General features: G+C 42.5%; 1 protein-coding gene across 1 annotated transcript in view; it reads right to left on the bottom strand.

The window, feature by feature from the left end:
• The window catches only part of agrn (agrin), a gene marked incomplete at its 5' end in the record, with an annotated part of 277398 nt that overhangs the window by 38639 nt on the left and 214777 nt on the right, over window positions 1–23982 (bottom strand). The window contains 10 exons of the mRNA XM_079239816.1: window positions 2104–2451; window positions 6514–6619; window positions 6742–6866; window positions 9191–9334; window positions 10995–11159; window positions 11784–11894; window positions 14279–14384; window positions 15720–15862; window positions 21890–22090; window positions 22598–22795. Of these exons, the coding sequence (XP_079095942.1) occupies window positions 2104–2451; window positions 6514–6619; window positions 6742–6866; window positions 9191–9334; window positions 10995–11159; window positions 11784–11894; window positions 14279–14384; window positions 15720–15862; window positions 21890–22090; window positions 22598–22795 (1647 nt within the window). The remainder of the gene's footprint in view (window positions 1–2103; window positions 2452–6513; window positions 6620–6741; window positions 6867–9190; window positions 9335–10994; window positions 11160–11783; window positions 11895–14278; window positions 14385–15719; window positions 15863–21889; window positions 22091–22597; window positions 22796–23982) is intronic.

The following is a 23982-nucleotide window of genomic DNA, read 5'->3' on the forward strand; positions in this document are numbered from 1 at the left end:
TCTGGGTTTTCTGCTTGCTAAATAGTGGCTGGATGCTATAAGAGGCATCTGTCAGGGATGATTACATGGCATTTTCATGGGTGCTGATTTTACGTTTGGAACTCATGTTGTCAGGCAGAGGACACTTAATGGGCACTGTTGCCAGTCATGTCACACTTTACATGAAAGGTGAGGGGGGGGGGTTGTGATAACAGCTCTCTGCTGACTGGCTGACAGTCACCCAAAGGCGTCCCAGGAGGAGAGGAAATACGTACGGCCATGTTTGTGTTCCTATCAAAGTATATCTGGCAATCTTGGAACATAAAAGCTGGGGTTTCTCCATCTGAGAAATGAGTGTGTGTAACAGCAGCAAGCAGGCCTCCTCTGTAATGATGGTGCTAGTGGAAGAAAAAAGGAGGAGGGGGGGGGGTATTGTGGATGAAGCGGTGCAGTTTATGGCCGCACAGAGATTAGAAATAATCGCAGCGGCAAAGAGCTAGCAGCTAAACAAGTCGTAAAGACATCAGAGTCCAGGGACGTCCTGCTCAAGGACTCGGGGGCAAGGGATGTGGGAGGAGGAGGAGGGAGGGAGGGAGTTTATAGGGCATCTGTTGGAGTGTGGTCCTCAGATTTACTGATGCTGGAATCAAGAGGGGGGCACTGGTGGGAAAGTGAAAAGGAGTGAGGGGATTCCAATAGGATCCACAGATGCTGATAAATAAATACCTATGCATGCGCGCGCACGCACACACACACACACACACACACACACACACACACACACACACACACACACACACACACACATAGATAAGTGCAGATTTCAGATGAGCACATAAATGTGTAAATATGCCCTTCTGACTTACTAACATCGATACACTCAGACAGTGAAATGTGCAATCTGAATCGGGCAAATTCTGTGACATGATAAAAAGAAGAAAAGTCCAACAAACACACACACACACACACACACACATATCCACAAATAAACACATGGACATTAGTTCATGTTAAAATTTGCACCTCAAATGCTCTCACTCTGCACTCCCAGGACGATGTGTGTTAATTCTTTAGTGTGTGACAAGCAATGTAAAAATAAAGGGGAAAAAAAAAAGGCACACACTCGTTCACTATCAAACACACACACTCAGAGACAGAGACAGAGGGTCTGCTTTGCAGGCAGGCTACATGCTCCTCACGTCACCGAGCACTCTGGTCAGCCTTTGACAGGAATAAATCTAAAACTTGGAGAGAAGTAGCAAGCAGGGAGGAGGAGGAGGAGGAGGAGGAGGAGGAGGAGGAGGAGGAAGAGCTAAGGAGGAGCACATTGGGCTATGCTGTTCCATCTGTCCTATCCTGTCACTGCGAGCTGTCAGGCGAGCTAGATGGATGGATGGAAAGCAACATAAAAAAAAGAAAAAGAAAATAAAAAAAAGAAGGTTTGACTGAAAAGTCTCCGTCAACCCCTTGTTGTCCGAGCGGAGGCCCAGGAAACCGGAGCGGGCTGTCACAGTCAGGAGGGCATGTCAGGAAAGATTTGAGACTAGTCATGTGACAAGGTAGGCTGTCTCCACACACACTTGCACCTCAACCTTCCCAGTCACATCAGTCTGTCAAGTCAGGCTCCAGAGATCGCCAGATGCGGGCCAACAGTCTCATCTATCTGGCCTGCAGAGTGTATTTTACAGAGCCTGGGTTTGTTTTGCGAGCTGCTGAGAGGCGGCGTGCTGGTGGAATGGGAGGGAAAAGCATGGGTGATGTAGCAACAGTGAACCATGCAAATACATCCCTTTCTGTCTGAAAATTGAGATATACATCTTACGCTCGTGGAAAATGACACTGACAGCATATCTCTACAAAGACTTCTCTTGCTTTCCTGTTCGACTTTGATGTTTGTCTCAATCGGCATACAAATAAGCGAGGCATGTGTCTACTTTTGCTCTCTAATTAACAGATGATGCAATGAATGTGTTATGAATATGTAAGCTAAGGGTAGGCTGTGAATTTTGTCCAACTCTTCTCAAAAGAAAAGAAAAAGAAAAGAAAAGAAATGAAAAAGAACAAACCCCCCTTCTATACCTCTCAAAGCTTTATGGGTAATGAAGTGAAAGAGCAGTGATTTACCGACAGGCTCATCTGCCCGATTGGACTCTGTGGGAATTCCACTACCCGAACCATCTTCTTCGGTCGAGTCATCCCCGCTGGGTTCCCCGCTGCCCGAGCCCTCCAAGCCGGCAACAGGAGGTGCAGGAGTGCTGCGGGAGCCAGCTGGAGTGGGCTGGATGGTGTGGCTGTTGGCGAGGGTGAAAAAGGCGGTGGTGGACGGAGGCTGCTCCATTATCTCTGTCATCGGAGGTGGAATGGCCCACACATTGTTAGGGTGGAAGGGGGCGACGGTGGTGATGGTGGTGTCTGCAACGGTGGTGGCAAGGGGGTTGGGGGTGGGCCGGTCTGCCGGTTCAGAGATGGTGTCTGGTGGAGGGAAGGGGAGGAAGCAAGGAATGGATGAATGGCTGAGCAAAGATGGAAATGCTTGATTTTGTTTCACCTGATTAAAATGCGGCCTCATAAAAACCCTAAATCATGAACCAACAAAGCACAACAGAGCCGCAGAATCGTTATTACGACTTACAAATGACAATCGGTGTTCACATTCAAATTTTCTGGATGATAACGGACCTCTTAATCATGTCACCCAGTTCAATGACGCTCAACAGACTCATTATAAAAGTACATTAAAAGTAGCAAACTTATGCGGTCTCCTGTTTGCAAAATCAACCTCTTATTTAAAAAAAAACAAAACAAACTTGTAATGCATGAGATGTTTCCAGTCTTGAACAAACCTAAGTGAATATGAAATATGGCAGTAGATGAGAAGTGTATGCAGTGCAATGTTCTGATGCGTTCTGTTTCCCACGCAAAGGTAAACCAGTCAAGTGGAAGCGCGTTGTGTGCATCGCAACTGCACTTGTGTAGGCCCACATATGGCATGCATTTTCAGCGCACATATGCATGTTTGTACGTCGGGTGCTTGCTGTTCCCAAGCCTATGAATTATATATCCATATTCAAATGCTGCCCTGCAGTAGCGAAGCTTTAATCACCAACAGCCAGTGCCTCCGGTGATGAATGATTGATAGAAATGGGGCAAAAAAAGCCGGCTTTACCCTGGCTTCAAAGAAGGCAGACTGCTGCTTGCAGAGAGCGTGAGCATCAGTCAACGCCACCACAAACACACAAACACAGCTGTCAACAGATGCACACATACAAGCACACATAAAGCCAAAAAAAAAAAAAGGCTCCATCTGAGGGAAGGAGAAGAGCCTCTGTGCAAAGAGACCTTCATCAACAATGCAAAAAGCTCCAGTGCAAAAGGACAAACTGTCTGCAATGAAAGAACGATAAATAGGACAAAAACTCCTAAGAGGGGGGGGTGACACACAAGTTAGCTGGCAGGGAAATGCTAAGTAAGTGAACACTTCAGATTTAGCTGGGGAAAGCACGGGTGACGATATTGTTATTCTTTTACCTCTACGTCTCCAAGTCTCACAAGTATAGATGTGTCTCGGCGAGAAGGTGATATGAACAGGGGATAAAAAAGAGAGAAAAAAAAAAACCCAACTGCATAGATTTGTGCCTCATTAGGATTCACTTAACATTACAGTGTGTGTAAGACTTAATTACACTGTTATAATCGCCGGCTTGATCGGCAATTATTCACTGAGGTGTGAAATGCGATACCTATTGAGACGACGGAATGCCTGGGAGACATGCAGGGGGAGTCAGCTTAAAGCGCGGCAGATATTTGTATATGGGAGAGATATATGGAGTGAAGTGCAGAGAGCAGCGATGCTATCAGCAAGAACGGTGGCACGCATCGCCTTTCTCCTCGGCTACACCTGTCAGTCAGGTGCCAAGCTTAGCGTCAAGCAGCTCCCTCTGTGGAAAGTGTGTTTGGGGGTCTGTGTGCATATCTTGAGGAGCAAACACTGTGACACAGGATAAGGAAAGAAAAGAGCACATGCTTGAAGGAGTGAAAAGGACTGGCAGCAAAATCTATTCCAGCTGATGCTTCTCTAAATCAGATTTAACAGTCCATTTGCCTGCTTTTTTTAGTTGCTTTCTTTCCTCTCAGAAGAACAATGGACAGTAACATCACAGAGAGGGAAGAAAAAAAAAATCATTGTCATCTTGGCTTGCTTCAGCCATGTGGTTATTGTTGAAAGGTGCTTATTAAGATTGTTTGTGGTGTCATCCACCCACTGCGAGGAGGAGGAATCGGGATACAGGCGATTGTAGGGGAAAGACAAGACAAGCACAAAAGCAAGAAGTAGGAGAAATGATAGGGTCAAACTTCTGAAAGGGTTTAAATTCAGAGAGAGAGGGAGAGAAAGAAAAAAAAACATAAAACAACAGGTTAACAAAGCAGCAACGGGAGAAAATGTCAAGACAAACCGAATGAACATTGAGACAAGATCACAGGAGGATGGAGGAGGAATGTCCAATGCGACACAGGCTTGACGAACACACATGCAAAAAGCTAACTGTGACATATGGTGGCGTGTTTTTTTTTTTTTTTTGCCAGTTTGCCACAAACCTACAGGTGATAACGCCATATGGGAGAGGCAGGTCACTGCCAACATGGTGGCCATTTTCTCCAAGTGCCAGAATTTGCTCATCGGTACAAATGCCCTCCCTCCGGCGTTAGCTACAGCAGCACTTGCAATTCACGCTGGATTCCTCATGTAGGCCCTTCATCTTGTGCTGAGACAGCTAACAAGCGAGGAAAACTCCTCCCTCTACCCTCTCGCTGCTTCCAGACTTCAGAGAGAGGTGGGCAATATCACAGTTAGCTGTGAGTTCGCAGAAAGATTTCAGAGGGTAAGGACTTTTTTTTTTTTCTTGTGGTAGAATGTCGTAGTGCCATAAACAAAAAAACTACAACAGATCAATGAATTTAAGAAAAAAGATCAATATTCACTCATTTATATAGGCCCGTGGCATGGCTCTCTTGTCAAAGCACATCGCAGCTCAGTATGCATTAGCACGCCTCAGCGCTGAGGACGGGCGTCTGGAAGCACTGCATGTAAACAGCGGGATGGAGAGCAGGCAAGGCTACAGCGTGGTAAGGGGTGGAGGCAGAGCAAATGCTAATTCGCACCCAGCCACACGTGAAATGAGCTTGAGATCTAACCCCCGAGCTGAGAGCAGCAGCAACGCAGCTACCCGCCATGCGACCGCATCCGGGAGAAAAAAATTAAAAAGATCCTCTTTGGCTGTAGGTGGGGCCCGAGCACTCGGCTGTCTGCTCTTCCCCTGAGGGGTTGATAGAGAAAGAGTCCGCTGTTAGGCATCTTTTTGCCTTCTGTGTGCAGCAATAGGTGAGAGATTACACATACCACATCTCTATTGCCAGGCAACAGCGGAATGTGAAACCAGGCAGGATTTTGGCTCACTTTGCTGCTAACCCACCCACAGCACTGAATATGTAATTACCAGATGTTCTGGGACTTATCAAAGCCTTGTCAGTCTCTGGCTGAGCAATTTTTTTTTTTTTTTTTTTTTTTTTTGTGTGTCTGTGTACCTGAAACTGTAATCAGGCACAGGCCATTTCCTAATTTGGGTCTTCCAGAATCCACTTAAGGGAGAAGGAAGAAAAAAGAGGCATGTCTTAGTGTTTGGCCACTTGATCGGAGCCTGCTAAGCGATGAGGTGAATGAACATTTTTCCACCCACAAATGTTGGGACACCTGGCAGTGGCTCACGGCCACAACTGCACAGCTGGCACTCCTCTTTCCCACTGAGCCTGCCGGCATCTTAGCTAAAATCCTGTTGTGACGCAAGCTGGCAGTCAGCGCGACAACTTCACTCTACATGAAAGCTGTGGCCTTGGCGTGTGTCCCAGCACCCATTACGCCGATCCAAACAACGTCCATCAACATCTGGACCAAGGGGCAGGAGTTGCACCTTTTTTCCTTGTACACATGTTCTCTACATATGCAATCATACTCCAACAGCATCCAGCTCCTGGCAACAAGAGGCTGCAAAGGGACCAACATATTACCCAACAGGAGGGTTTAAAGATGAAGCCAAATCCCTACAGAGGGGCGAGAAAGCAAGGAGGAAGTGTCAGTGCTATATCTTGGGGATTGAAAGGCTCAGACTTCAGATTTTCTTTATTGGTCTAAAATGCCAAAAGAAAGTCATTTGTTTTTCTTAATCTAACCTCCAGTCTGCTCCTTGATATTTTTCCACAGCTGACACTTCACAGATAAGGAGGGGAGAGAGTTACTAGTTTTCCATCTATGATGTATTAAAGACATGCATTAAAGTTGTTGGATTTGTGTGATTTTCCATGATGTGCAGTCGCTTTTGAATTTATGATTCTGGGGGTTTTACATTCTGAAACTGAGGAGAAACAGCAGGACAGGAATAATTTGAGGCCAGCAGCACTGCTCGTTATATTTTGACCGAGACTGACAACAGTTGGCAACCCACACGATGCATGATGTATGGCGACTTCAGCAGGGCTCACCTGTGCACTGTCCAGAGTGTTGCACTGTAACGTCTTTGTCTTGCCTGCAGGCTATGGTGCTCAGCTGGCACTGGTCGGCATAGGTCACCCCATCTGAGCCACACACCTGTTCCACAGTGACAGAGATGGAGTGGTAGGAAATGGTAACACATGTCAACTTCCCATAGACTACACATGCAAGGTGCTTTTGTTTGCGTCAATTTTTTTTTTTGGAGTTTCAAAACCCACCTTAGTTTTATTTTTCAAATCGCAGTCAGGTGAAGGGCACTCACAGTGGGCTTGCCCTCTCACTTCAATGCAAGCAGCTCCAAAATTGCACACCAGCTCGTCACATGATGTTAGGGCTTCAGGTCCTGTGGAGGAAACCAGTTTGCATTGTTACTCCTGTAAAGCACTACAGTGACATAGTTTAGAATAGAGGAGAGGTGTCTTATCAGTGTGGCACCTGTTTGAAAATTAGGAGCTAAATCAGCAGTGATGATCTCATTTAAAGCCAGTTCTTTTTGATTATTTAGAAAGCAAAAGTTTTGCCTGTTTACCATCCATTACATTTGCTTGAACTTTGTAATGATTTATGACAGAAGTGTAGAATTTGTTTTGAAGTTTTCTCACATGCAAATTTACTTCACAAAAATACTAAAGACAGCCTGTGAAGTGTTGGTATTTCTGTATTTTCATAATAATTTGGACAAATTTTCCATTCCATTATCAAGTATTGGATCAACTGGACCTCAATCATGATCTCTGATGTTTAATGTCAGGCAGGTCTCTCAATAAAGCAATTAGCATATTTACATGTTAATGAAGACGAGTATATTTTTCTCAATTACTGCAAATTCATCTAGACATTCACAGATTGTAATTTTACTTCATCATTATAACTGCAACTTGCCAACATTAGTCAAAGTAGCCAAGTAGGCTAGGTGATGCTAGTGAGACCATACTGCCATCAGCGTCATTAAGGAACAAAGTGCTGCCTTCTTTTTTCCATATAAAACAATTAAAGTCTAATTAAACTAAAATGGAATCAAAGATTTATGATATTTTGTTTCCTTATTCTTTTTTTTTTTTTTTTTTTTTAAACATCTCAGTTTTAGTTTTACTGTGTTGAACCAAGTGTAATACATTTTTTGAGAAAGAAGCATCATTTACTTAGTTTATACTTTAAAATTGTCTATATTTATTTGTTTAAACATAACAGAAAATGTACTGTGTACTTAGTTGTATTCTGTCAAAAGTATAAATGGAGAAAGAAAAAGGTGGATGTTAAGGAAGATTGCGTGGTTATTTCTAATTAATCAATTAGTCAACTTTGATTATGTTCATGATGACCAACAATGTATGGAAGAATCGGAAAAAAAGGTTTTTCCTAGTGTCATAAACTCCTGAACAATGCACTGATTCTAACTTCCATCCCTTACGATAAAGAAAATGATCAGCTAATCTTTGCTACCACCTAGTAATTATTTTAATAATAATTGCTAATAGCTAACTTGCGAATTGTTAACTTGGTAACAGTTAAAAATGTTTGACTAAATATTGAGTATAAAACCATAACAAAACTATATGGAGCAACAATATGAAATCATTATTTGGTTAATGGAACATAAATATTGTACTTGGTGTGATAATCTATTTATTTTTTTAAGCTAGCATAAAATGTTATACTGAACTAGCTTAGCACAGATCAACATCCCATTAGTACAGTACATTGCAGTGTAGCATTTCAGTGGTGTGTAAATAAGTGAGAATTCTTTTTTTTTTTACCAGTTTATGATGGCGTAAAACCCTGTTATGCCATCATAAAATTCACAGCAATTACTCTATTAAAAAGTCAATTATGTTCCTCCTTTTTTATAGTACATTGCATAGGCCTCAGCCTTTTTTGAAACTTCAGCAAATATCAGTAGTCATTTTTTCAGTGATGTAAAAGTGTGTACTCAAAACATTTTTGATTATTCTTTTCCCCCCAAAAGATGTGTTTGAAAGTTTCTGTAAGGCCTCACAGTTGCAGGCATGCACCCTGCAGGCTGCAACTGCAGGGTCTTTGAGTTGCTGTAGCATCAGAGAAGGTTAGAGTGCCCCCACCTCTTTGCGCCCGCTTTTATGTGCGGCACCCTCTGAGCACCTTGTCTTTTCATCTAGCAGTGTGTGTGGCGGAGTGCGTCACCACTGTGCTGGGACTGCTGGCTTCATTAAGCGTTTGACTTCCAGTCAATATCAGATGGTGCATCTTAATCAAGGAGCTGCAGGCCCCCACAGCAGGAACTAACCTTTGCTTCAACAGTGTTTTTTTTTAAGTCCTTGCAATCACTGGGGTGGTTTACATTATTAATCAAAAGTAATCAATTGTCCTGATACATAGCTATATTGTGAATCTTTGAAATAAAGTATGATGGAAAGAAATGGAAAAAAAAAAATCAAGAGTGCAACATGTCCTGCGCAGGCTTTTTGTACACGTCACTATTTTCCTAATCACTTTCGATTTTCCATCTTGCAACCACTTCCTCCTTTGCCAATAAACCTGATGGATGTGAAGAAGAGACGAAGAAAAAGGGAAGCTGCTATGAGGCTTATCCGCTAATCAGATAAGTGAAAGAAAACCACTTAAGAATGATAAAGAGAAGCTTAGAGGAAAGAGAAACATGTGTCTGTGGCTTTTGTATGCTCCTATTACCATTGTCACAGCCATTCATTCCCATCTTGCTTCCATCTGGGCACACATTGCACTTCATGCCCTTCACTCCCATCTTGCAGGAGCACAGACCCGACATCTGCTCACAATCATCCCGGACTGAGCCCACGGGATCGCAACTGCATGCTGTTGTGAATAAGTAGAAGGAAAAAAAAAGGACCAGAAAGATGGATTAGAATACAGTCAGTCGATTAGTGACATAAAGTTGAATAAGAATATCTTGCGTAGACAGTGGATGTAAAGCAATCTTAGTCTGTGTATCTTGCCTAAGACATCTTTGTCTGGGAGTCTTGGAGTTCAGCTAGCCTTAGGGGCCGCAGAATGAGGAGAAGGAGGAGGAAAATGAGTATGTAACAGAAACCCAAAAAAACAACCCCGGGGAAGGACATCAACCCCATCATGTTCCTAGAATCAGTGATGTTTTCTTTTCTTTTTTTCCTCCCGCTCCTCCTCCTGAACCTGGTATTGGTGTTCAGTGTGCTGTCTGCTTGCTTTGGGTAAACCTTGTTAAGGTCAGGCCGCGGGTAAGACACCTGCAGGCTTTCTGCTGCTGACTGAAACAGCTCTTTGGCTTTGGGAGCGTATGTCCTACGACACCTTAGCGGCTGGATACAAGCCAGTTCGCATATTGCATTACACCAAGACAAACAAGGGTTCCTGACCCCTCTCGTTTTCCTGAATACAGATAAGAAGGATTCATTCAATGCAGTTTTGACACAACGAAAAGACTGTTTAAGAAATTAAATCAGCAAAAATTTAGTTTGTAAACAACCATTTCTGTCTGCATCGACTTTAATCACGTTAATTTTAGTGAAATATACATCCTTTAACTATAACTTTTTTTCTCTTAATCTGTAGATGTCTGTAATCATGTACAATGCTCTCTGGATTTTCTCCAATTTTGTGAGATATCTGGCTCAGAGGTCATTAGTTTAAACAATATAAAGATAATTGCTGGGTTTCATCTGACGTAGCATTGACGTCACAAAATGCAGACAGGGGTCAGGAAGTAAATGCAGCCACACAGAACTCCGGTTTTCTCTGTCGACTCGGAGTCAAAATGCTTAAATTCTGTTCTGTATGTGGTTATTGCAGCTGCTCTAATATAGAGAGATATAAACGGTTTTCTTTCAAGTGCTTATTCAAGTTCAGAGATGCAAGATGACTTAACATCAACATATACCTACCAGGCATTTGGATTTACAGATGCAAAATGTGGATCCAAGCACATAAATATTATAATGGTTCACTTGCTGTTAGTGTTAGCATTATTATTATTACCAGCTAAATAACCAAAATGATAATTAATTAAAAACAAGGATGAGAGTCCTTTAAAGCTTCTTTAGATGCTTAACAGCTGACCCAACATAAAATAAAATAATTGTAGACTTTCATTTGGCTCGCAGTATAATAGGTCTGCAGCACAACATAATTTTTGATGTCAAATGCATCGATGCCAGGTCAATCCTCCAGATTATAAGAAAAGTCTGATTTATTAAAACTATATGGGTCATATCCTAAATTTATGTGTATGTTTTGTCCTATCACCTATTGGGTTCTGTGTTTTCAAGTGGTGCAAAACAATTCCTGCTCCCCATCGTCTTCCAGATAAAATGAGTAAAACCCAGCAGTGTATTTATTTTGTTTTATGAAGAGCTTAAGTTAAAAATGGACTTATTTCGCAGAAAGTGTTTCTGTAACTCTTTACGAAAGTTTTTTGCAACTTTAAGGTGGAAGTTTGCAACAGTGAACTGCAGTAAATCAACATAAAGAAATGACTCCTTACGCGTGCATCCGCTCATGTTCTCCGTCACGATGCCGCGGAAGTTCCAGAAGCCCGGCTCACATCTGTCACACTTCTGTCCCCCAACACCCGGCTTGCAGGAACACTGCCCTGTGGTTGGGTCACATGTGCCCTTGTAGGATCCATGCACATTACACTGACAGACACCTGAGGAGCGGGACAGAGCAACATGGATGTCACCGTAAAGCTCTGCTGGGTCAGAACGGAGAAAAATACAACACATGGCAAATGTTTCTGTTTCTCTAACTTCACTAAGACACAGCTGTCATGTAATCTATGACAGCTGGTGACTGCTGCTGTAATGCACGCTGGGTTTTTTCTTTTCTTTTTTTTTTTAGATCTATATAGGGCTGTTCCACACATGAAAATGTTGGATAAATTGTGTGTAGTTAAAGCTTCCTTTGCTTTTCTACTAAATCTTTTTATATACTTGTTTCTAATATGTATTTTCTCTATCTAGATTGTATCTTCTCGCACAAAGCTTGATGTAAGCATTTCCTCATCCATCTGTGCGCTATCATTACTCTAGCTCATCAGATGAAGAGATTTTTCTGTTGATACAGTGCCGCATTATCATAATTATTCCTTGAATTAGGATGAAATGCTTCATCTGTGCAACTTCAGTGCTGTAATTGCAGTCAAGGACAAAAAGTGCAATGTGCTGTGGCAGCCTGATACTATCTACAGCTCCTTCAATTTCTTTGATTGCACAAACAAACGGAGCACAAACTGGAGGTAAAGGGTCAAAGAGAGACATAAAGCAGGACTCACTGGGACATCCGGCCTGTCCGACTCCTAAGGCGGCCGTCACATTGTCGGAGCAGCAGCCGTACGAAGACAGACTGCAGTGCTGGGCTGCTGTCAGCGCAGTCGGAGATACAGCTGAAACCGTTGATTAGGTAGGAAAAAAAAAGAGGGAGGGGAGATGGAAGATGGCACAAGAAGAGAAAGAAGAATATGTGAGTTGTTGCTGCAGGGTGGGGTCTGGCGATGGAGAGCGCAGGGCGGGGATTAAACAACACAATCTCTGAGCAACATGGAACTTTTTGCTAACAATAAGATTGGTTTGAGGGGCAGAGGTGGAGAAGCTGGCAGCCGGTTTAAAGATAACAATTCTATTTGCAACTTTCTCCACAATGGCTCAAAATCGGTGGGGGGGTGAATGATGCTATTACTTCCAGTGAAAACAAAACAATGGCATTTCTGGTAAATGCGTGGCAGCTGACATTTACCACCTACTAGGAAGCATGTTCTGTTCATTTGTTCTTGTCTAATATTACGGAACCGCGCCGCCACCCTGCAACCTTCCCCGGTAAAAAGAAAAAAAAAAAAAAATGTCTGCTGCATAATGTGAAGGAATGTGCCAAGCAGCTTCTGCCTGTGTGTGGAGAGAGCTCTTTTGTTTAAGGGTGAACCGGGCGCCAAAACTAACGCGACAGCACCGAATGCAAAGCTACATTCAACAATGTAAAAACAAATGTGCTCCCAAACCTGGTGTTTCTCCAGGAACTGGAGAAAACAAAGCATACGATGGGAAGAAAAGGTGGCTTTGGTTAGGGTTGGCCAGGGCAAAAAAAAGCAAAAAAAAATAAAAAGCCCATCCTTCAGATTTTCTTCACGGTTTCAGGTGAAAACTACAACTAGAGATAAAAAAAAGAAATCTTTCCCTCCTTTTCCCCTCCTGTCTCTCTCTTTCTTTCCCCATCTTCTTCTTTTTTTTCCTTGTGTTGCTCATTTGGAGTTTGGAGGCTGGAGATACCGGGGCCATAAATCACACTGTTACTGGTGTGGATATGAGCCTCAGCCTAATGGTGATGACTCGGCTCGCTCTTTTTCCAGCGCTTTCCCACTCCAGAGATGGGCTTTGGACACAGTTCATTTAACTTGCCACTTTCCAGCGCACCATTCAGCTATCTGTACTGAGCCTATTAGGACAAGGAGAACTTTTAATTTCATATGTTCTTCCACCCTTCAAGGGTTTTTCCCCTTCAGTTGCTATCGTCCGGCACAATGCACCTAACTGCCCCGCGCAATATTACCTCCATATTTCTAAGGTCTGCTGCTTTCTTTTTCATGCACTCATAGTCTTTTACAATCCAGCACATGTTTACCTTTCTATCAAACCAATAATTACTTCTTTTGATTATTAGTAGCCACAAAAGGCTACCTGAACAAGTGGGAAGGTTTGCTCATGTGCAAGGAACTTCTTGTAGATTTAAAGCTTTTCTAAAAAGGTCCTTTTCCGGTCTAAACAGCAATACTGTAAAAAGTTTTAGATTTGAGGTCAAATTAAGTTTTTCCTTGGCTTGTTAATGTGGATGGCAGTGAAATTACAAGAGATCTGAATTCTTCCATTAGCCAATCCGAAATAGGAGCCCAGAGGTCTTGTACCCATAGAGGGCTCTTCAAAAAAAGGATTGATTATCCATGGAGGGTAGAGAAGCGTGGCAGTCAGTGCCCCAAGGAGGCGAGCTCAGGCAGGAGAAGAATCTGCAGGGATGTATGTGGAAACACTAGCAGCTCCCTTATGCTCACTGCCCTAAACTCCCTCCATCCTTCTCTCTTTTAGACCCTGGGGGAATCAAACAGGCTGAAATGATCACACAAAATCCCCGAAGTGCATTTTTGCTCTGCTCCCTGGCCTGTGCTGGCAAAAAGCTCTCCACTTGATATCGCCAAAGAGAGGAAGATTGTTAACCTTTGCTGCTTAGACGCTGATCTTAGCAATCAGTCCGGCTGATAAATGGCATTCAATGCATGCAAAGAGAGGCCGTTTGTATTAAAGCAAGTGGAGTAAAGTGGTATCCTGAGGCAAGCGCAAGTTCAATGGTTTAAATCGTCAGAATGTCTGGATGGAGACAAAAAAAAAAGTGACTCATTATTGCGATCAGATCAGTCCTTACATCAGCCCGTAAGGAAGATTTTTTTTCAACTCTGCACACTAGCCGGCCTCAGAGGAGCGGCCAGTTTCTCGATAGGAACCAGAGCCGTGCAGAGTCCGCTTTCCTTGAGCAAATTACACAGACAGACACATCATCTTCAAGACTGACCTTCATTATTTCATTTGCTTTTGGCTACATTGGTCACTCTAAAAAAGAGAGACAACAGAGCTGCTGTAAGAATCACACTCCAACTGGAGATAATTATAACCCCATCAATGGATGAAATGAGTGAAGAAATGGGATGTCACTGACAATGGGCCTTGATGGGGGTGCACCTGCGCGTTGCGATGGCATCAAGTCTGATCGGCGTATTTATGTACCGACCTGTGCAGAGTCCGTGAAACTGAACAGACAAGCTCGCTTTGTTTTCACATCTTGTTCTCTTGAGCTCGCAGTCATTCCTGTAGGTCTTTCCATCTGTGCCGCAAACCTACAAAAGGATTACAGGAAGTTTTAACCCAAAGGCTTTTTTTTTTTTTGGCACTGCTGCAACATGAAAGCACTAGAAAAAAAATAACCACGCTGTGAGATGAGATGTTTGTATGGTCAGATAGTCTGCGCTGATTGCCACCAGTGTATAGTGGAAATTATTAATATTTAGAGGCGTTATAAACAACAATGCCAAATTTTTAAAGCAAAAAAACACAAGCAGATGTTTGTTTTTCCTATTCTATTTTTTTTCCTTCGGACATGTTTAGTTATTTTTATTGATTGTGATTTTCTACATTTTTTTTTTTGCCATTTTCATACAAAAAAGAAAAGAAATAATTTTTTTTTATTTATGGTGCAGCACTTTGACTTGGCTAAAATTGATCAAATTGTGTGCGTGTTTTTAAAAAAAAAAAAAAAAAAAACTAACATTGAGACATTAAAAAACCTTGTGGACATGACATTATGAAAATTTAGCATTTAAAGTTTAAATAAAGTTGGTTTTCAGCCACTGAGGTTACATGTAATGTCAAATCAATCCTGACCAAACTCCAACTGGACCACCGTCCTTTTCACTGCACACAGCGGCAACGGAGTTATTCAATACTGTGGTTTTACAGAATTAAAATTTTATCAAAGTAAAGCGATCGCCTGGCTTCACCCAACCACAAGCTGAAGCATAGACTTACTGAGCTGCTCTTCATTTACAAATTCTTTTCATTTACACACATAAGATGCCCGACAAAACAAACATCCTCATTTCTGTGGATGTGAGCATCTTTATTGGAAATATAGCTGCAGCTATGCACACACAACAGAGACAAAAGGATAAATATGTATTGAATCTCGTGCTGTGCAGCGTTGCCCATTTGACTCAAGTTGAACGTATAAATGCAGGACTAAATCCAGTTGATGCAGGTGTGTTGGTCTGGATTAGAGAGATTCAACATTGTTTGGTTTAGGTCGGATTAAGAGAATATTTCATGTCTTCACGTGTCATGGAATGTAGTGGCTGATTTTATCACTTCTACATTTTTCACTTTATCTGTTCATATAAATTGGGTTTGTTAAACTTACACTCAAAAAGATGAGAGTTCCTGCTTACAATAGGTGCATTAAAATCATCTGCAAACCATGGTGAAGCCTAAGCTAAAGGTGTGTTTGATACTATCATGATAATAAAGTGGTAAAATCAAGTTAACATTCAATATTAAAGGAGAAATAAAACTTAAGTTTCTCATGTTTGTGTGTCAAAATTTGGACTTTAAGAATATTAAAGTGAAAAATGGGAAGTGACTGATTCATTTTTGTTTGTATGTTTTTGGGATGATCATACCGGGCTCATCGGCACACTTTCACAGTTGTATTCACAGACACAAGGCTCATCCTCCACGTCCTCGTCCCAGAACCCTCCAAACTTGCGACAGCGGCTCTGTTCACAGCTCTCTGTTCCTGAACCTGAACCACCTGAGCCACAATCTGCACATAAACACACACCAGAAATACAAAATCACTAGCACCAAGAAACAGTGATGCGGTTTCAATTCATCAAAACACACATTTTCATGTTAGTAGCAGAACAGAGTCGAGATTATTTACACTTCCCCCATATCAGCAGCATGGAGAATGAACTAAAGGGTGCTGCTGCTAGCCCAAGATAGTGACCCAGTGCAGCGAGGGCCAAAGACTGACTTAATAAATTAGACATCTCTGCACCGCCAATGAGGCATTCTTTCATTTCCATTAAATCAGAAGCAAAAAAGGGAGGAAAACTCTGGCCCCTGATTTGCACAGAGAATTAGTGGTCAAGCCTGCTTTCTGGGTTCCTGCTTCCTGATATGAAAACGCGACTAATTGCAAAGTGTTCTGTAAAATCTCATTATCTCTTGAGACCTTAAAGGAAGTTGTCAAATCAGATCTTTAACTGTGACCCTGTGAGGCCATTCCTTTGTTTTAAAATGATGCTCTCTGTATGCAAAGAAAGGGAAATGCTAAATCTGTGCTCCTTGTAACAGAGTCAGACAGGACATGCAAAATATAATTACTGTTCGGCATTCGTAGCTTCACTAAACAACTTAAAGGGTGGAAAAGAGAGAGAGAGAGAGAGAGAGAGGGAATAACACTGTTTGAGAGGATGTTGCTTGTAGTTTCATTTAAGAAAAACAAATCATGCAGACGAAGAAACTGGGAGGATCCCGCTTTTGATGTTGCAAATTTCTCCTCCAGTCGGAGTCCGGGGGGAGATTAGGTGAACGTGCGTGAAGGCAGGGCATGAAAGCAGCCTGGAAGATGCAGGGAATGTCAGACAGGGAGAGGGGCTCACGAGACAGGCAGAAAAGTTCATTTGAAACAAATTTGTTATTCCGAAAAGAGATGCCGTCCAACTAAAAGCTCCCAGTGCAGCCGACAAGACTCGAAGAATAATCCAGCAGTCGAGGTGTTTTTTTTTTTTTCCTCCTCCTGTCTTCTTGTCTCCTTTTAGGGCTCATTCAAGTCTGCGTATTGATGCGTTTCCTCTAATGGTGAAATCAATGTGGTAGTGATGGAAGTACCACTTAGCATAACCCATCTTCTAAAGTAGATTATGGAGAAGGTCACAGTGCAGAGGAGGGGCAGACGCAGATGAGGCCTCGGCTTGTTTTTTTAAAAAAAATTTTTATATGGGTCATCAGCGATGGGTTGTGAGAGCTTTGAGTGGTCGATACAGTGGAGAAGCCCCTGACTTCATTATCTGTGGACACAATGGGGGAACTGGAGTGGATTGGAGACCCCTCCCCCCCACCCACAAACATCAAAACTAGTTTAGGATTCACTCTGTCTCCATTTTAAACCCATGTAACCTCCAACCTTAATCCTTTCACGTGATTGTAAGATCGTATTGACTGCGAACTGCAGTCCGAGTTTAACGGCCGCGCGGTGACATTATTGCAAGTATTTGGCTTCGGATGAAAACATTTCGAAAAGGGGACAGATCAGAAAGTGAAAGCACTCAGGCGCTGATGAGGCTCCTGCATCTGTGTTTACTGTACGCCAGCTCAGCAAGACACAGTGAAAAGGAAATGCGGGTGCAGCCAATTCATATTCCGCTCAGGCCCCCCTCACAGTGGCAAGATAAATAAATAAAAGAGGTAAGACATTAGAAATGAATAAATAAAAGTGAAAGGCGAAGGGGGGCCCTAATTAGCCGTTGTACTTTGATGTGTCGGCCACCTGCGCTGCCTATGAACCTTTCAATTAATATATTCCCAGCTAAGATGGCTGCATCAGCTATTCTCTTTGCGCTGCCCATCCGTTCCTTTTTACTCAATCATGTCAGAGGCCTGAGTCTATTTAGCCGAGGGAGCTCTATTAAGGAGACAGAATTCTCCGCGTAGAGAAGAAAGGACGTGGATTGCATAAGAATAACTTCTAAGAAAAGTAGACGAATTTTAAAAGAGAAATGATATTAGAAGTGAAGGACACAGTCTATTGTCAAAGCTGCCTGGTGTGTTAAAGGAGTAGGGAAAGAGGAGCAAAAGAGTTGAATATGGACAAACAATAGAAGACATAGGAGACAGTGTGTTCGGCTTTGGTCAGCGGGAATGCTCATGCTAACATCAGCAGCAAGACAGGCTGGTTTTATTATTATTATCAATATTATTATTCCTCTGACATCATCACAGAAACAAATGTCAGCTCGCAAATCCATAGTTTTCGTAGCAGGAAATGTCACAAGTGACATTTTCAGGAAAACGAGCAGCGCTACTGTTTGTTCCATTTATCAGTTCCTTTGCGAGATCTTGATGGATGCGTTAGGGTCTTACTCCAAACAAAGTTCCCCAACCATAGACGGATGGCTCGACACACCTGTTGAGGAGAAAAGGATGGGGTGTTTGGAGACGGCTGCGGGTGGAAAGAAATTTAGTCGCCACAACAGCAGGTTCCAAGTCGAGCTCAGATGTGATAGATGGAGCTTGAAAGGAAAATCCGCTGATCTCACCACGAGGAGCTCCTTCCCCGCTCAGCCATCCGTTTGGCTTTATTTTGAGATGGCTTTTTATGTACTTTGGAGTTTGATCCCATCCAAGCGGGGAGAGGAGGGGTGGGTGTGGATTCTACATCACGATGCGATCCTCCAGTTATAATCTTATTTATTATATGTCTATTCAATTAAAAAAGGGCCCGCCCCCCCCTATAGGTGATGCACCACTCTCAGTTGCCACTTTGTCAGTGTCGAGTAAAGGAGCTGAGGCCAGGCCTACCCGGGTGTGAAATTAAACAGGTGATAAATTTCCCTGTATGGCCAACAGTGGGAACACTGTCATTTTTCATTACTGCTAAATAAAAGGCAGGAGAAAACAACTTCCATTTTTATGCTCTGCCCTCCCCCCCCCCCCTCCTCCCAACAAGACTAATGAGAATGCTTTTTTTTTTTTTAGGCAAGCCTACATAAGCAAATAAATCACGTGCTTACTTCCTCTCTGGGCTTATCTTTGATTTCATACCGATGATGTAGAGCTTTTCAGCTGTCTAGAAAATACAGTATTACAAGTTGTGACAGGGGTGCTTTGTTATGCGATATATACTTCTAATTTTGCCAAAAAAAATAAAAATAAAAAGCCCACCCCACATAGATCAAGGTAGGGGTGAATTTATAAGCAACAAATCCTTAGTAAGCCATGAAGCCAGAGGGAGCCAGCAGGGAAAACCGCCAGCATCGTTTGTGCTTGTGTGGCATTCAAGTCCTGTTGAGGATACGGGTCAGATCTGAGGGGGGGCTGGGAAACATCCAGGCTGGGAAAGAGCTTTCAGGAAAAGACAGAACTAGAAGTTGCCCCTGGGGTGAAATTTATCGATTCCTGACAATCCCATCTCCATCCCTATCTGCAAACGCACCGGTGGTGTTTTTTGTCAAATGGCACAATTTTGACGGAACACAGCGCAAAACGGAGAGGCTTGAGTGGGTGGGACAGCAGGGAGTGATGGGGGAGTGTGCAAAAAAAAAAGAAAAGAAAAGGAAAAAAAATGGCTTCTATTGTGTAAGCCTGATGGTTTTTCTCTGAATCAAAATGAGCAAGTGATGGAAAAAGCAGGATATTCACAGACTCCCTTGGGGAGGTAGATGAGAGCATTTTTGTGCGATGCCAGACAAGGAATGGATAATGGGAGAGTGTGAGGCTCTGAGTGTGTGCTAACAGTTAGTCTGCATTGAGGGCTTACAGTTTCACATTTCTTCATGCCCCAAATACAAAAAGGTCACTCATCTCAGTCAATGAAATGATGTTAAATGGACTGCAGAAGCTTTAGAGGCATTATTTGCCTCACAGGCCTGTAGAAGCAGCGCGGCTGACAATGGTAGTAAGGGGGAAAAAAAAAAAAAGACAAAAAAATAAAGACAAGAATGAAATACCTCAGGCAAGCAATCAAAATGGAAGTGGATTCCCCTCATCTGTTTGCTCAGTCCTCCATCTACCCACTTTCTTCTCTCCAGCCATCCCTCCTGCTGGCAGGTGTAATCTGCTCCCCTTCACACCTTGTCAGAGGATGACTACGTTCACTGCGACGACCCACTACACACAGGGGAACCGGGTCGCTGCTATCTGCATGACAACCAGACGTTTGCATGCTGCTCCCAACAGAGTTGACTTCATAAAGGGTTGTGTGAGGGACTGTGATATTCTGCTTTGGCCTGTCAGTGTGGATCAAGATATGATCTGCACGGTAAATTAGATCCAATATCTTCAGAATGTGGAGGAAAAAAGGGAGCTAGAGGCGTGAAAATCAGAAGTACTCTTACTGATTGCCATTTTTTGGCACATTTGGGAGTCTAATTGGATAGAAGGACTGTCATAACATAAACAAACCCTGCCCCCATGGTGACAAATGCTATGTGAAAGCAAAGCTACAGTATTCCTCATTCACTCATCAGCCTTTATTCACTTATATTTTGCAATTCTTCAGCCTTAGCTACACCTCCTGTAGGCAGTGGAAGTCTTTACTTAAGTTTTTTATTATAAAACAGCGCAAACTGTTGAAACTGAATGTGAAAGGCAGTGCAGAATATTCTTGAAGTGCAATATCCGCTAATCGTATTGGTATAGTCCTGACTCCAAAACCTCTGCTGCTCCAACAGACTTCCATTCATACAGCTACAGCTTCTATTGTGAAATACTGGGCCAATGTATTTTTTTTCTCAGAAGTCTTTGAGATCTAATTAGCTAATCCATTCTCTCTGATGAGTCTCTAATGCTCATGGTTAAACTGTGTTATGAACATAGCCTCGCTAGGCCGTTTATTGGGAGTACCATCCATGTCCCAGTGTAAGAGCACGGGTGAGGAATTGATTCATTGACCTAAGTGAGTGCAGCTCTGCTACGACAGGTGTGATATCTCCTCTTTCAGCTTGTCAGTATTGGGCTTTTTCCGCTTGACCTATTACATCTCAGACAAAAACAACTGATGAGCAATTTCTGGTGGCAAATTGGTTTCATTGTCCACCAGTGAATGGGACGGTTTGACAGCGCTGTAGATTCAGTAAATGCTGGTGTTTTTCTTACAAATAAGAAGCATATTATCTGTTATGGTTCTTCCTCTTAGCGGCGTGTAGGATTAGGAGCTACGGAGCTTGCTGAGCTCCTCCTGGCTAGTTTGACTCCCACTGAACACAAACATGCAGGAGTTCTTCCACTTCCAGCTGCATTATCTGCACGTGTTAGACTAACTATGAAGGTTTCACTCTGGGTAACGTGTTTGCATGTAATTTACAGGCTGGACTAATTGTACTATCACAACAATTTAATTTCCTTTTATGTCGTGCAGGAGTGAGCGACAAGCTGTTAGTCGGAGACAAATCAGGAAGTTCCCACACCAAAGTCCTGTTCACTATGCATTGATTCATGATGGTTGTTTTGTTGTCATTTTTCAGCAAAGGAAGCAACATTAACAGCTAGGTCAAACCGTTTTGATAATTTCTTATCAATCCTTGCTTGCAGTTAAACAAACAGGAGTTTTATGCACAGTAAGTGCAGTTTCTAGTTATTTTAGCCTTAAACAGAATGTGCACAATGCAATCCGAATGTTGGGATTAAAACAAACAAAAAAAAACAAAAAAAACAGCCCCCCGACGGGTTACGTCACTCTGACTACACCCATCTCATAAAAACAGTCAAACTGCTGCAAGGCATAAACAACAAACAGCTGCAGCAAACAAATTAAAATCCTGGTGATAAACAAAAAAACTGTAAAGCCACTGGAGTTGGTTTCAAACAGTTGCGGCTGACACGCATTTAATCACCCAAAGGTAACTTTAGAACTGGAACAGTGTGTGTTTACAGACACACACTATAAATTTCTCTGCAATCTTTGCCAGAGTGGGATTATTGGCATGCTGTCTGAGGCATAGCCCACCATTATGAGAACCTACAGATGACTAAACACTGTACCACAGGTCAGTTGGTAAGGATAATTACACCACTTCAATGGCCGATTGGTTAACATAATTACAACATTTCAAAGTCCATTTCCTACCTTCATCACAGCTGCCAGGCTTCACCACATCAATTCGCTGCTCCTGCATGCAGGAGGACCTGAAGAGTTCACACTCATTATCATAGGTATTTCCATCGCTTCCACACACGGAGGAGAGGGCCTCGCCTGAGCACTGTGGGCACTCACACTTATTCTGGACACACCGGGCGCCCCAGGTACATATTTTGTTGCCACACATTTCTGTATTGAACACAAAGCAGAGACAAGTCAGTGCATAACAGGCCACAAGAAGGAGAAATACATGATTCGATAGATATTATCAACACAAAGATTAAAATGTTTGTCAGGAATAAATGAATGAAAAGCACCATGGTAACCACATTAGATATGTGCAAACATCTCAAGATAAAAAAAACAACACATGGAACAGAAATTATTTCCACCCAACCTGAATAGGATGAAGTTTAAATCCCTTTCTGCAAGCCTGAGGTTGTTTGGTTTTTGTAATATATATAATTTATACCTTTAATATTCATAAAATATTTAAAAAAAAAAAAAAACCCACTTCAAATCACTTCATGTTTTTTCAAGTGAATGTAATCTCATTATTCTTGCAATCAAACTCTAATTAGTCAGAATTTGTACTCAAGCCAAGATACCTTGTAACCTTTATGGATTAACAAATACAGACTGAGACAGAAGGGAAAATGATCAGCCACATACTACATAAATGTATACATTACTTACTGCACTCTCCCTGGCTGGCCACCCGCAGGTCCATCTGTTCCCTACAGGCCCGCACATGCAGCTCACACTCGCTGCTGTATGTGATGCCGTCGCTGCCACACACAGGCTGGTGGGACTCCACGCACTCTGACGGACACACACACTGTCCGGTCTGGGCATCGCAGATCGCCCCAAAGGAGCAGTTGGTGCAAGCTTCATCTGGATGGTGATGGAGAACAGTAAAAAAAACTTAGTGTGCATTCATGTGTGTGTCTGTAAGTTTCACCAATAGCTCGTATGTTTGTTCGTATTATTTATTTACATATATCAAGACCATGTTATGGTGATACAAGCAGCCATCATTGCTTTATGGAACAATTTAATTCTAAAGAAAACTTTATTTTCTTTATGTATTCTTTCCAAAGCTGTGAAGTGTGAAGGTGATTACGTGCAGAGATGCTAAGCTAATGTGGAGGAAGTGTAAAAACAGTCCAGCTGAGGTTTGTTTTGACTATTCTGAAACAAGGAAACTTTGCCTCTACAGTTAGCTCATATGATATGTTAAAACCAAGCATTTTTGATACAAACATGCAAATAAAAGGACAAAAAAAAAAACAAACTCTGAAAGAGTTCTGCCTAATGAAGAATGTTTAAAATAAAGGCTTTATACTAAATGCAAGCTATTCTGCTTGGTCCCACAGCGAAGCTTTGTACCAGTTCCCACTGGGAAACTCATCAGAATAGAATGAGGAAAGATACTTTACTGGTTTTACTCATAAATTTGCGGAGTTGTTATGATCCGTCTTAAGACGTTCTTGTTTCTGTACATGTGATTCCAACCTGGGTGGATCGAATCTGTTTCCCTTCTTGAAACGGACAACACTGGGAGGCTTTTCAGATTTTCCATTCACTTGGATCATCTTTTGGGCACTTGTTTGTTTTTTCTGGAGGCAAATTTTCTCCCTGATGCAAAAGTAAGACAGGATCAGACACGTCCAGGGTACCAACATGTGCCTCACGAGGGCAGAAAATAAATGAGAAGGTAAATGTGGGGCAGGAGTGGAGACACCTTTCCCTCCGACACCAGTCAAACCACAAGGATTGCATTAGCGCAGCTCACCATCACATTCAATTAACGGCAAGCTAATAACTGCTGCTGATCTACCACTAATTGAGAGAGCAATGCTGCCCACTGGAACCTTCCACAGTATTAATCTGTTTATTAGCCCCTTAGATTCTTGCATGTCCTCCATCTCTTCATCTGCTGTTAGCACTCACTCCTTCACTGGATTAACAGCCCTGACTCGGCCATATGCGGCTTTTCATAAACCATTTCTCTTAAAGTATCCAGTGGAAGTAAATGGGAAATTGACTGCAAACTTCTATAAAGCTGCAACTGAAATTTA

Source organism: Telmatherina bonti, assembly GCF_933228915.1.
Source record: "Telmatherina bonti genome assembly, chromosome: 4".
Lineage (NCBI taxonomy): Eukaryota > Metazoa > Chordata > Actinopteri > Atheriniformes > Telmatherinidae > Telmatherina > Telmatherina bonti.